General features: G+C 32.8%; 1 protein-coding gene across 1 annotated transcript in view; it reads left to right on the forward strand.

The window, feature by feature from the left end:
- Nucleotides 1–14354, forward strand: part of LOC120343508 (major facilitator superfamily domain-containing protein 6-like protein B) — an 18721-nt gene continuing 4367 nt past the window's right edge. The window contains exons 1-9 of the mRNA XM_039412711.2: nucleotides 1–314; nucleotides 888–1081; nucleotides 7389–8011; nucleotides 8388–8508; nucleotides 8903–9092; nucleotides 10494–10661; nucleotides 11900–12027; nucleotides 12662–12835; nucleotides 14150–14301. Coding sequence (XP_039268645.2) covers nucleotides 1–314; nucleotides 888–1081; nucleotides 7389–8011; nucleotides 8388–8508; nucleotides 8903–9092; nucleotides 10494–10661; nucleotides 11900–12027; nucleotides 12662–12835; nucleotides 14150–14301 — 2064 coding nt within the window. The remainder of the gene's footprint in view (nucleotides 315–887; nucleotides 1082–7388; nucleotides 8012–8387; nucleotides 8509–8902; nucleotides 9093–10493; nucleotides 10662–11899; nucleotides 12028–12661; nucleotides 12836–14149; nucleotides 14302–14354) is intronic.

The raw sequence follows: 14354 nt of genomic DNA on the forward strand, positions 1-14354 counted from the left end.
ATGAGAATTTGGTCGAACGAAAACAATTCCATCAGCTATGCCCCACTGTTGATCTGTTTTTTTTATTTAGATTTTATGAGACCAAATACCATGGATAGGTTTAGTAGGAAAGTACAATGGGATGTAAAACGTTCAGTATTTATTGCAAGTTCGTTCTATCTTTTCTACTATGGAGGGAAAGCTTGTCTTCTTCCATTTATCACTCTTTATTTTCGACAAATGGGATTAACAGCTTCACAGACTGGTCTTGTACTTGGAATGAAATCATTGCTATGGTTTTGTGTTTCACCGATATGGATGGCTCTTGCACACAGGTTTGTTAAGTATCTCTCTCTCTCTCTCAATTTAGGACTGTTTTCATTTGAATGACACCTTTTTTTACTATAGGAAAGAATTGTAAGTTTAATACAATTAGAGGAAGTATAAACAGATGGAGATGAATCATGACTTTGTTCCTATAGAGACTGTGCATCAGCTCATAAATATTTTTTTGTGGCGAAGTATAGTTTAATCAATGGCAACTACCTATAGGTTACAATACAAAGGGTTTCCATATACCTATCTTAGTTTTCAATATTCAAAGTGATGATTTTTTATGGCAAAATATTTTCTTCTAAGAATGTGACGAAAATAGTTTTAATTACGAAAATGACTAGCCTATAACCTGAAATCCTATTAATAACCAATCTTCCAATATCACTATACAAATTTTTCTTTTGTGTTTGCCGAATTTAAATTGATGTTTCAGCAATAAGAATTTGGTGTTATTAACACAATTACCATAATTATGAATCTTATCATTATCCATGCAGTAATTGTAATTACATTAAGAAGTCATTTATCTTGTTGAACACACAAATATTATAAAAATAAATAACAATTTTCAGGGTGAATAAAACAAGGACTATCCTGTGCTACAGTATATTCATTGTAATTGGAAGTAACCTATCTCTCACTCTTCTTCCAACTGTCAATAACGACCTTCCATTGCAAATATGTCTCAATGAATCTCCACCGTTTTCAACCAAATGGCATTCTGTAGAAGTTCGACATAATATTACGACTCCTATTTTGCTAATGAGTAAGTTAATAAATATTTCAAATTTAGTGTATCCAGATAACAGATTTAGTGTATTCAGATTGTTTTTGCTATTGGAAATAACAAATCAATTCGTTATGCCTAAAATGGATTGCTTATTTGATAAAAATAATATGAACATGTATTTCATATTGTTTCTTTCATTTGAAATTCATGATAGACAAGCTCTATCATACATATGTGATATTGTAACGACATTTTTAATATATATCCAATTTTCTTGCCTTTTTATAACGAGGAATATTCTCCTAGTAAGTAGTAGTATTATATTTGTATATATTTTATCAATTTGGCTTGGTCTGCCTTCAAGATAAAAATTATTCCTTAATCAAAATTATTTCTGTAATAAATATTATGGCAAGAAATTTGAATTTTGTGGTAATCAAATTTTTTAACCATTAATCCCTGCTGTTCAGTCTGCTTTGTATTTATTTATGAAGCGTGTCATTTCCTGTATTTGAACCATAGACAGGAAATGATGTGGTTTTGTTAATATTTTATTTAATTCTAAAGCCAGCTTGTCTTGATTATCCTCAGCAGACCAGACCACGCTTATTTGCTTATTTAACAAGAATGATCATTTTCAATCGATTACGGTAGTTAATAATGTAAATTGCATGACAAAATTGTTTCCCAAAAAACCGCTGTATTCCTAGAATTATTTTCGCAAAATTTGGCCATAATAAAATGAAGCATCTTGTTTTGATTAGTTTTGGGCCCGTTTTATGAATAGGATCAGATTCAATGAATATTTCAAAATACACAATATTTGCTATTGTCGTCTCTTTTCTTTACTTCAACAAAAAAGGATTAATTTCCGAGTTCTGTATACCAGCAAGAAATACCATAAATTTATTAATTTCAAATTGTAGATGAGATTAAAAATCTATAACGTTATCGCGTATGTTTTTTCGTTCTATTTTTCTGGTGAATCATCATTATCGTTTTGTCAAAAACATAAATGTCATAACCTGTATTATTCATATTACACCCTCACACTCTTGTCAGATGAAACTTCCTGACTTGAGACTCTATAGTTATTGTTATTATTAGGCCAATGCTTTTGTGATTTGCTCATTATTAACATTCATTACATATTTTAATGCTTACCTGTATATCCTCAATTAAATATGGAAATTATGATTGTTAAAATAATTTGGATAAATTAGTTTTCTAGTTCAATTCAGTAAATACACAAACAATATATGTTCTTGGTACTCTTCTTATTGCAATTCTTCGCTTTATTAATTGCAATGACCATCTATCAGTTTTTAAAACAACGTCTTCGAAAGCATTCAAAGTATTGCAAAAACAAATGGAATCGAACCTATAGCTCTGAACTTGACAGTGAGGCTTGCAACTTTCCTATGATTATGTATTTTACTTCTAATGGAAGGCTTGTGATCGACCTTTTTTGAAAAAATCACATGAATGGAAAATTGCTGTAGTGATAATTTTATACATATGAAAGAGCTCATATTTTTCAACTATTATTTGGTAATATATTATTTCGATCAATACTCAAGTGTCAGCTCTTCCCAATATCTTGAATGACTCCCTCTCTATACCACTAATTGATGTCGTATTTATTTGAATACATTAATAACAATCAGTGTTAACTCTAAGCAAATTATGAGTGCGAAAGTGCTTCGCAGTCCAAAAAAAAAGTGCGAAAGTGCTTTTGCCGATTTTAACAAGTTAGGTGCCCTAGCCTTTCATATAACCCATTTAAAACGGCATAGATACTCGAAAAAGCGCTCCTCCGGTTAATATTATGAATTAAAGAGAAGCCTTTCCGTTAACGAGTTCCCTTTAAGCGAATTCATGTTTAATTAAAACAAGCGAATTCATCGGCAACGAAATGACATCTGCTAACACCTGCCGCCGACAAAACTTTCATGCAATGTATCACGGTGTCAGTTGCTTACTCGTGTAAACAGCGAAGACTTTCACATTTGTTACTCCTTCCAACTAACAGACACGAGGCAGGCTGGAAACCATATTAGTTACAGGGTGGATCGTTTGTACAAATCCCGTGCAAAATAATCTCCCCCCCCCCAAATATAAATAGCAATCAACTAATTAGGGTTAGGTGCGATGGAAATTCAACTTTTCGATTCATCCCTAAACCTAATCTGATAATTATTAATTTGTGATTTTGAACCACTTTGAAAGTCGCCACCTGCTGTTTTAAAAGATAGGTTAACCTACGTTCCCTCCGGAATATTATGCAGGATACTCCCCTGTTTTAGGAGATAGGTTGACCTACTTTCTTTTCAACATTTTTTCTCCGAAATATTACACAAGATCACTTTGAAAATCCTCCCGTTTCGTGAGCTAGCGTGACCTAATTTCTCGTTTACATTTATATTATACTATTTCAGAGCTTACCGAAAGACAAGTAATTTTTGAATGTCGACATGCCTTGGTTTGCGTGCGAGTTAGTTTAAATCGGGCAGAAAACATCATATATTGGCAAAATGTTTAGTAATGTCATGTACTTTCAGCATTCATAAATAGCACTCTTTGTAATGCTGCTGACCTAGTATCAAATATTCGCATCACAATGCCACTTGCGAGGTTTCCATATATTTCAATTACACTAATAGGAACGATGACATCAAAGAGTTTTCTTTTGCGAAGGTACACTAAATATAACGAGGGTGATTCTTGAGAAAAACATGAATATAAAAAATAAACGAATGATATGATAATGGATCCCAAATAATTTTGAGAGTGTCTCGAAATACCAATCCATTTGATAAAGTTTGTAAAGTTTAGAAACCAACAAACAAAAAATAACTTATCCTAAAACACAATTAAAATTCAGTCGGCAATAAATTCGTCGCCAAGACGATGCCATACAAAACAAAAAAGATTTGGTCGCGAGAGATACGTGAGATGACTACCGTTGTTTTTTAAGCAGAATGTAAAAAAAATTATAATTAATAAACGGGAGTTACGACGCCCTTTACACATGGTGTGTATTAAACTTCCCTGGTAAGTACTTTGGTAAGTACTATTATTATTGTACCTATACACCTGTTGGAGTATTTCGGACAATTTCGAATTTAAAATAAATGAAATCCCGACATATAATAAAGACGCAAAAGTAAAATGAACATTTATTGAAAAAGTTATTACTTAAGAAAGACAACATGATCGTACAATTCCGCCAAAACCTAAATGTTCGCAAGTGAGATGATAAATAAATACTTCCCTGTATTCGACCAATTAACTTTAGTGTATCGTTGTTCTGCCAACAAACATCCGGGTGCAAAATATTTCCGTCCTGTGATATGCTCACAAATATAAGATATTAATATCATACCCTCGCGTATGTACTTTCTATTAGCTATTTAGTGATCCCTTCCATCCTTGGCCAAGTCATGTTTCGAATATGTGAACATTTTATTCGACCATACATGGCCGGCGGGATGTTAAAATTGTAAACAAGAGAGAGGTAAAATCAATCGCGAATTTTGTTATAACGGCTCGTTTACGAATTGTTGCGCCTGTTATCGTCGAAAATGATTACATTTGTTGTATTTTGAGGCATTTAAGCAGTAATAATTAGGGCATGACATCATCAAAATCGTCGAGTGAGATCTTGAAATTGCAAATTCCGTAAATAAAATTGTGAATTATTCGGTAACGAATTCAGCTTTCATGACCGCCGGGGTATTGTTTTGTTGAAAATTATTATTAATGTGAGAGCGCCAAAAACATACAGTCCATACCGATGCGACTGCAATTTATATGGTTGCAATTGGTGTGGCGCGTTTATTAATAGTGTAAAATAAATTAAACGAATATCAATTATAACCAAGACTGTCAGCGTGTTTATTTTCTGTGGGCAGGAATCGTAAAATACCATCTTGAGACAAATTCACTTCTATTATAAAATCTTAATTTTCAGTTATTATCGTTATACAAATAACGTGTGGCAACTTTTTAATTTATCGTCGACCAAAAAACCACCCCACACTCGTCCAAACGTGTGTCGAGATTGAACGACAGGAACAGATTCATCGACGACCTTAATTTGGGAATGCAAAATAAATGTAACAAAACGCATTTTTTTGTGATATAACTTTGTATTTTCGGAAACGGGTTGCCGTGAAAGGTAAAATTTTGATCTAAAGTAATCGCAAAAATGTTTTATTTTAAATGTAACAAAACACATTTTGCGATATACCCTGGTATTTTCGAAAACGGGTGTCCTGAAAAGTAAAATATGATCTAAATTAATCGCAAAAATGTTTTATTTTAAATGTAACAAAACACATTTTCGGGATATAACCTTGTATTTTCGGAAACGGGTGTCGTGAAAAGTAAAATAGGATCTAAATTAATGGCAAAAATGTTTTATTTTAAATGTAACGAAACACATTTTTCGAGATACAACTGTATTTTCGGATACCGGGTGTCATGGAGAGTAAAATGTGTTCTGAATTAACCGTAAATAATGTTTTATTCCAAATGTATCATAACGCATTTTTTTTGCGATATAAATTTGTATTTTCGAAAACGGGGCGTCGCGAAAATTATTAATCTAATGTTTTATCTATCGTCTAACTAACGTCTGGAACACATCATTTTCGGGGAGAACTCCGCCCGCGAAACGTCATTTAATTTAAAATAGAGAATGTTTCACGCATTTCAAAACGGAAAATCACCAGTAAGTGGACAGGGATTCAACCCTCCGGATTCAGTATTCTATATCCCCGTGTCAGAACTTTCTGAAGAATGAAACAAAGAACCCGTCAAACCGCCGCGGAAGAAGGGGAGTATTTTTTGCACTAATAATTAGGGCGTGACAATATCAAAATCGTCAAGAAACTGGTGAATTTGCAAATTCCATAAATAAAATTGTGAATTGCTCGGTAACATTTCAGCTATAATTATCGCCCGGGTATTGTTTTGTTGAAAACACGTTGAAACTTGAGGGAAGTAGTTACAATTAGCGCCTGACCTCTATTAGGCACTCGAGCACTCGAAAAAAAAGCACGAGTCCAATCTTTTTAGCATTAAGTCGCATACATAAAATATCCTGTAGAAGAAGTGCTGTTCATTAACGTCATCTCGTCTTATGACCACGCAGAAATGCCTTTATAGCCGAATTATTCAATCACTATTTCAAATCAACATTCAGGATTGGCACAATTTCAGATTTGCGAAGTTTATCATCATAGAAATACATGAGAAAGTTAACTATCCTCTTAATAAATATCTGCATCACGGTATGGACAATAATATTACCATTCGCATAAAATTGGGACGGTAAATTTACAAATCCTGATAGGTAATATTAAAGCCAACGCAAATGTTAATTTGAGTCCTCAATGTCTTCAACAGCTGTTGCCGATGTGAACGAACGGGTAAACCCGAAATATAAAACTTCGATGTCCGCCGACCCACAAGAATTCATATTTGTAAAAAAGAGAGGGCTGGAATATAGATTACCCAAAACCTGGATATCGCCGCCAAAACGATCGGTGACAAGAACAATTAGCGATTACAACGGAATTAACCAGTAAAAAGGCTTTGTTGCCGATTTTTTAATGTTTCCACCACGTTTATTCGGTACTCATTAAAAATATTCCATTCAAAAAAATATTGAATTTTGCCCATCCGTCCTCGCATATCAATGAGAAATAGTTGTGTAAATATCGCAAAATTCCGGAAAATGCCACGTCCTTTCAACATTGTGATTACAATAAAATACAATAAAATGAAATGGTATTTTGTGAATTTGTTGATTTTGCAAATCTGTGACATGCTGCTAAAAGTTTCGTCTGATTTGAAAATCGTGCAGTTTGGTCACAATTCATCCAAAGTGACTATAACACGTTACTAACACTTTTATAGTCATTTTGAATTCATCGATAGTCACATGACCACTCTGGTTCAAAGAAACGCCCCGGGAGCGTTTTTTGCTTTTTGCGGGAGAAGCGGAATCGGTGTGCTTGTATAATAATCATATTATAAACAAGAATTTTGCCGTTAATGCAAAAGCTTTATCTCCTATGTCTGCATCTCATAGGTTAGAATTCCGGTAAATATCGTTATGATATGCAGAATTGAGTTACAAAAGTACTAGTATGTTACTTATTTGTCAACTTTGAATTTTTATTCCATTCAAAATCGGAAAAAAGTGCTATTTCTCTTCAAAATCGGAAAAAAGTGCTATTTCGCAGTCCCTAAAAAAAGTTGCGAAAGTGCTTCGCAATTTTCGCAAAAAAGTGCGCTAATAGTGAACACTGATAACAATACTGCCATATTTCAGGCAATGCAACAGAAAGAAGATTGACTACATTGCATGAAGGTATTATCATCACGTCAACCAAACCTCGAACAACAATATCAAGTACATCATCAACTGTGGAAAAAACAACCAAATCGAACAAATTTACCACAGAGCCTACGACCATTTTTACTACATCTACTGGTACATTGGAACAAGAGCCGCCTACAACAACAACAACCACAACCACCACTGCTCCATCTTCAACGACTCCAACAACCACTATTCTGAAAACTTCAACGACAACAACTTCAACGGACACGATCACTACACCATCAGTTTACAAAATGGCGAAAAGTATGGCTACTCTATTACATGAACAAGGTATTACTAGTGAAGATGATGACATTATTGCTGAGTATGTAGAAAGCTCAGAAAAAACAAAAAATTGGAAAACATGGAAACAAGAATCCTTGGTGAATAGAATTATCGAACAACTTTCCAAAAGTGAGAATAGTAACTTTGGAACGAGCGGTTTTAGGAGAGAAAGAAGATGGAATAGATTTAATGGCAGAGCAAAGAGAGAAGTTGATAATAATAATACTTCGTCGTCAACTGGAATATTCGATGCAATAAAAAATATCAATTTGACATCCCTTTCAGAGGTGGGATATGTCTTTTATAGAAAATAATGCTGTTACTTTAATAATTGTTTTATTTTTAAAATATGGTTAATTCGTTAGTTTATTTCTGTTGTTTCACTTGCTCAATTTTGTGAACCTGGAATATCATGAATTCAGGTATTTCTATCGGCAAAAATCTAAAATTTACTGAATTTTATCTGATTATTCATTTATAAATGTATTTTTGCAATAATCTTCTATTCGTGATAATATGACAACCTCCAATTTCTGAAGATATTTCAACTCATGGTCAACCAGCAACACTTTTGTTCTGGAAAAATACTTTGTATATCACGGTTGTTTACAACAAGTTCTTCAATTGTCATATCAAATCTTTACTTATTGTTGAATTTGACAGAAAAAAGATGAAGTATTAAAGAATCTGACACATTCAATGAAGAATTTTGCACAAGAAATAACTCCTTTTATCTCAACAAATTCCAATTTGTTTCTCTGTGTCCTGATCATTGTTGCAGCAGGTTTGTATTATTACTTATCGATTTTAATCGGTGAGTATGTTGATAGGTATTTGTCTGTCTGTCTGTTAAATGCACGTGATATCTCACGAAAGCGAGATTGAATCTGCTCCAGATTTTGCATCTGCATTCATCATATCTCGGATCAGAAGTCTATTGATTTTGGGCGAATTATGTCGTATAATTAGCGAGTTATTAATTAATTAGTGATGGGACACAAGGTGTCACTATGGAGTAAGATCGATAAGTCTTCGGTCTCTGACCGATATTCTCGTTTATATTGTTCCAAATATAACAATAAATAAATAGGATTCATGATTTTCCATCAAGAAATTGCGAATTCTACCCCATGCAATAAACTTGACCACTAATCTCTTATCGTTTTAATGTAAAACAGGAGAAATACTGTCTGCACCGGTGGAACTCGTCAGCGATAATTCATTGTACAATCTGTTGGATGAATTGGACAGTTTAAATCAATATGGAAAACATCGAATGTCTGCTCTGGTTGGTGCGGCATTGTGTGGAATTATCGCGTCAATTATCGTCTATTTTTCACCTTGTTTCATCAACGGGACTATAAACAGGTGAAATCGAGTATTAAAGGAAATTTTGAACTATTACCAATAAAATTGTGATAGTAGAAGTGGACACCGGAAGTCTGTTTTAGACATCCTAGGTCTGGAATGGGTTGAGTGTTAAATAGTTATGTTGTTGGGAGAACCCTATTCTTGAATTTTGTAATAGTTTGTGAATTTATTCCAAGAAGTTTCAGCAATAAAATCTTAGTAAATAATTCTTGATAGCGTTACATCATAGAAAACGAACAATTTTTTGTCTGGATTATATAAAAAAAAAACGTGAAGACCTTATAACTTTTTTTTTATTAATTCCAAACCACCTTCAGTTATGTACCGATTTGTGCTTCATTATGAGGCACGAAAGCTTAGGATTGATATATTTAATAATCTTGGAACAAAATAGTTTGCAGAATTTTTTCATCATTCCTGGTTTCAACTTCCATTGTTTTAGACTTCAATTTCATAAGTTTGCATCCGGATGCCGATATTTCGATATATCAGCAATCTGACCACAAAATAAAGTTTAGTCAATGTTAATTAAACAAAGACTAAATTTATCGATATCATTCCCATTGTCTGTGACCAGTTTTTTTTCGTCCCCCGCCCTTTTTGCAAACAATACAATACATACAGTATCCTGGTACAAGCTTTTGATCTTAGTTTAGGGAGTTTGCATCTATAGATCACACAAGTTTATGCATGATCTTACTGTTGGTAATAATTGTGATAAGATTCGGAAGCGTTCTATTCAAATATTGATCGTTAAGTTTTGACGTAATAGACTCCACGTGTGCAGTGACAGACAATCCTAATGAAGAAACTGGAACATATGCTCATGTTTTTTACAGCAAGTGCATTGTGAGATAATTCCCATTGCTCAGTCAAAATATCAATCCATTTTTGAAAAATACTTTGCAAAAAATACATCTGTTCGCATTTAGAACTTGTAATAAAGCGGTCAAATCTGTTATTAATATTAATGCTGAGAGGGTATGCCTGGCCATATTAGACATTCAGGCATATTAGGATTGCTCATTTGGTCAATAACAAGCTCTTGTAACACATTGGTTATTAAAAAGGATTTCTTTTCTTTCCTGTACTGTTCTCAATGTTACTAAATGCAAGTAAATCTGATGTGTCATAAGTTTGGAAGTTTGGGAACCATTGTTATATAAAGAGCTAGTTTCTAATGCAAATTATTTTCATCGCTTGGTTTCGAATATGTGGCTGCTCCTGAAATGAACAATGCTCAAACTAACAATGGCCGATCTTCTTTGCTATTACTGAGACCAACACACTCACCATTCGGACACTAAAGTATAATTTAATTTTCATTCATTTATTTACTTTTCAGGTTTCATTTTAACCATTGCACTAAAATTTCAATTTTTTTTATCAAATTTTCAGGTTTCACATTCACTTCTACCTATTTGCACTACTTCTCGGAATTTCATTCATGCTGGCACCTTTTTATCCATCCTACGATGGAGCTTCCAGTTCTACACGGTCAACAATATCGGAAGGTTCTGGAAGAAAATGTACCCCTTGCACGTCAACCGCATGTTCAAGTTGCAGGTTTGAGATGTATTTTAGTGAGATTCTTTTTGAACGAGGCTTTGCACTAGAAACTAGTTTTCAGTAATATGGGGATACTATGTTTGGAATGAACAGAATATGACTTATTAATTTACTCCAATAAGGTCCCAGAGTTGGTAATGGTAATTTCTAATTTTCAAAACAAGTTTTTTTATATTAAAAAAGAAATGGAGGTTGTGGCAATTATTCGCTCTGCGATGTAATTCGTATCATCTTTTGAATCTAAAGATTTGGGGTAGAAATGATTTATAAAAATGAATTACGACTTTCCACATTTATACTTGAAAGAGCGAGTCCGTTTTTCACAATTCATTTATAGGTAACTTTCAGGTTTCTTCACCTCTTAATTGATATCTCATTTGATGTAAAGTAAATACACAAGACTATTTGTCATTTCTTAAGTAAACAGATGACATATGTTGTAAACAAAATAATTCATTTTACATCATGATGTATTTCCTGTTATGTTTTTATATTGAATTTTTATGATATTTGTTCTATGGCAAAAATTTAATTTTAGCTATGTTTGGGGTACGCTGAAATTTAAAATTTTGGATTAAAATTTCGCTGGAATTTTTGATTATTATCTATTTTTTGAAACATATAAAATATCTAATGTCAAACTTTTGGCGTTATGAAGTCCGTATTAAGAGGTCGACCAGTACATACGTGGCCCCACGATAAATTTATAAGAGTGAACAAAAAAAAACACATTGCTTCTTATCGATTAATATTCCTGAGTAAATTGAAATTACTTTATTCATTAGTGACACAGATGTATTTATTTCATATTTGGACAATTACAAAACTAGCTTAATCAGTAATTTAATAATAAATCGCTGAGCTCCTAGGTTTCTCCACCGGATCCATGGGGCTTAGTATGGATCACTTTGAGAATGTATATAGTGAACTTTAATTTAATATTGTCCAGAATATTTGCTTTTAACTTGACTCTACTCCCAATTAGAGAAGTCCAATGAAACTAGCTTATATTCAAAAGAATGCTATTGGAAATAATTTTAGAGGCAATTTTTATCATATCACCTTTTTTAAATGAACTATGTCATTTATTCATTATTTACGAAGAACAACTTAGGATATATTTAGATATCGCTACTCAGGATATCATTTTGAAATATTAATAAAAAACTCCCGTTGAACTATTTTGTACTTGAATTTCTTTTCTTATTTTGTAATTTTTTACTAATATTTTGCAGACTATTTCTTCTATTGATCACAATATTTGTCGTTGGCATAACACAAGCTCCGATACAGAATTTTATTCTTTGGAAGATTCAAGATATGGAAGGAGCATCTGAGCTTGTCTATGGAAGCTATGTATCAGGTAGAGGAAGATCTTGTAGTCTAAATTCTAAACAGTGTTGTTTACAGCAGAGTTAGCAGTGAAGCCTTGGTTTACAGGGATCCTTATTTATACTTTGAATCCTGGTATTTCGATCAAAACTTAAAAACTTTGCCCATGACTTCTTTAATTTATGTCGAGGATATTCAACCAACTGAGTGCTTTTTAGATTTTTGACTCCAATTAATTATATACCGTGAGTAGGATGAAAAATGCTGACTCCTGATTTTAATAATGACTTAAAATATCTGCTCTGACTATTGAGTCATGAATTTTGGAAGTATAAAAGACTCCAGCTTTGGCTCTTATATCAATAAAAAATTCCAACACCGACTTCACATCCTATATGAATCAGATCGGTTTGATAAAATGGTCTATTGAATACCTTCGCTCTGAGCAAAGCCATAGACAATAAGTCACTTATAACTGGAGAGGTGAAGACCGGAGTGTTTCCGGATCCGTTTGGGGTATAAAATGTCCAGCCTATCAATGCAGGCTAATTTATTTATTTGATTTTGATTATTCTTCAATGTTCCAGAGTCATAATTAGAAGGAATGGAGTAACAATTCATCATCATTAGTTTTACTGTTTTATTAATTTTTCTTTTTGTTTCAGTGAATGCCATATGTGCAATGATATCCAGTTTATGTGGGCGGAAGTTGATCAAAGTATTGAAACCGTGCACAGTTGCGTTCATATCTTTATTATCTATTGCATTACAATTAATATTATATGCATTCCTGCCTTCACCTTGGCTGATCGTACCATTGCAGCTGCTAAATATCACAGGTGAATGAATATTCAAATATCTTATTATAAAATGAACATTTGGTTTTTAAGTGATAGATGTGGAAGTAAACTGTCCAATTTAGCACATCTGTTTAATAAGAATCGATATCTGACAATGTTATAGATGCCTTTTTAATTATAGCAGCGGAAGTTTTAAGCTTGCGTTGCGTCCGCTGCGTTCCAAGCATGGTGTATTGACAAAACCCTGATGTAACCAATTTATTGATATTCTAAACTCGTCTTACAAGATTTTGTATTCAAATCATCTTATCATGAATATAATATAAATAAAGGATACAATAAACTGTAGGACATGAATTTTTAATGTTGAAATAGTATTAGTATTTTGTGATGCTCTAATGCAAGTAATACATGTGTTTTATCTGAATATCCTTACATTACTTCTAAACAGCTTTATGACGTAGATGTGCCATGGATATATAATCTAATTTCTCGAATTCTTTTGAATAATTTATTCCAATTAGTGTACTTTTCATCTCTTATTCGTTTTTTAGAAAATGGTGTGTTATTTTAGTAGTGGAATATAGAATATTTTCGTTTTGCTGATTCCGTGATGTCTGGTTTATATTTATAAAACTAGTCTATTTTCTGGTAGTTTATACTTTGTTTTGTTGTCTTTATAAGTATTCTCACATGAAAAAGTTTGAATATTGTGGTTTATATAAAGTTCGAAAATATGAATGTAATGAGAAAATGTTCTTTCAGTTGGTTAGTGGTGAACGAAATATTGTTTTTTTGATGGAAATTCATTCAGTTTGTCATCAAAGCCCTATCTATATCTAATTTTTGTGGAATAAAATATAATAATAATTTCACTGGAAAATAGACTCATCAATAAGAGTATTTCAAATACAATTCGACCAACTACAATGTGAAAGTAAAAATTAGGATCATTCATGATAATGTCGATGGTATTGCCGCAGTAGAAATAAATAAACTTGTGTCACATTCTTAAGGTTTTAATGCAATTCTGTAAAATCAAACCTGTATAGCCAAACACATATTAGTGTGAGTTTTTTTATGGCTTTTGACGGTTTTAGTAGGTTTTTGCACTTTCTTGCAAATTTTTTTTATGTTTTTTTTAATTTGCAGAACTGTATAGTCAACCCTAAATATGGACATAAGCCTGAAATAAAAACTAAAACTGATACAGCTTTGGAAACAAGACTTCGCGCCTGGTCTATGATGACTGAAAAATTGTAACATAGCTAATTTGGAATTACTGTGGCAATTATAAGTTATTACAATAACAGAGACCTAATTCAAACTTAGGGCATGTTTTCCTTTTTCCAGGTCAATCATTCCTTTGGACAATCGTAACACATCACACCAGTACAACAATGTCATCTGCATATGAAGATTCCAAGAAAATTAGTAGCGTTCATGTGTTTGCTCGTGCATCTCAACAAAGATCATTACATACTTCTTATGTCAGCGTTTATCAGGCAAGATTATGAATTAGTTTTATGTACTTAACTGAGTTGGGACCAATTCAAGA

This window comes from Styela clava, chromosome 3 (genome assembly GCF_964204865.1).
Source record: "Styela clava chromosome 3, kaStyClav1.hap1.2, whole genome shotgun sequence".
NCBI lineage: Eukaryota > Metazoa > Chordata > Ascidiacea > Stolidobranchia > Styelidae > Styela > Styela clava.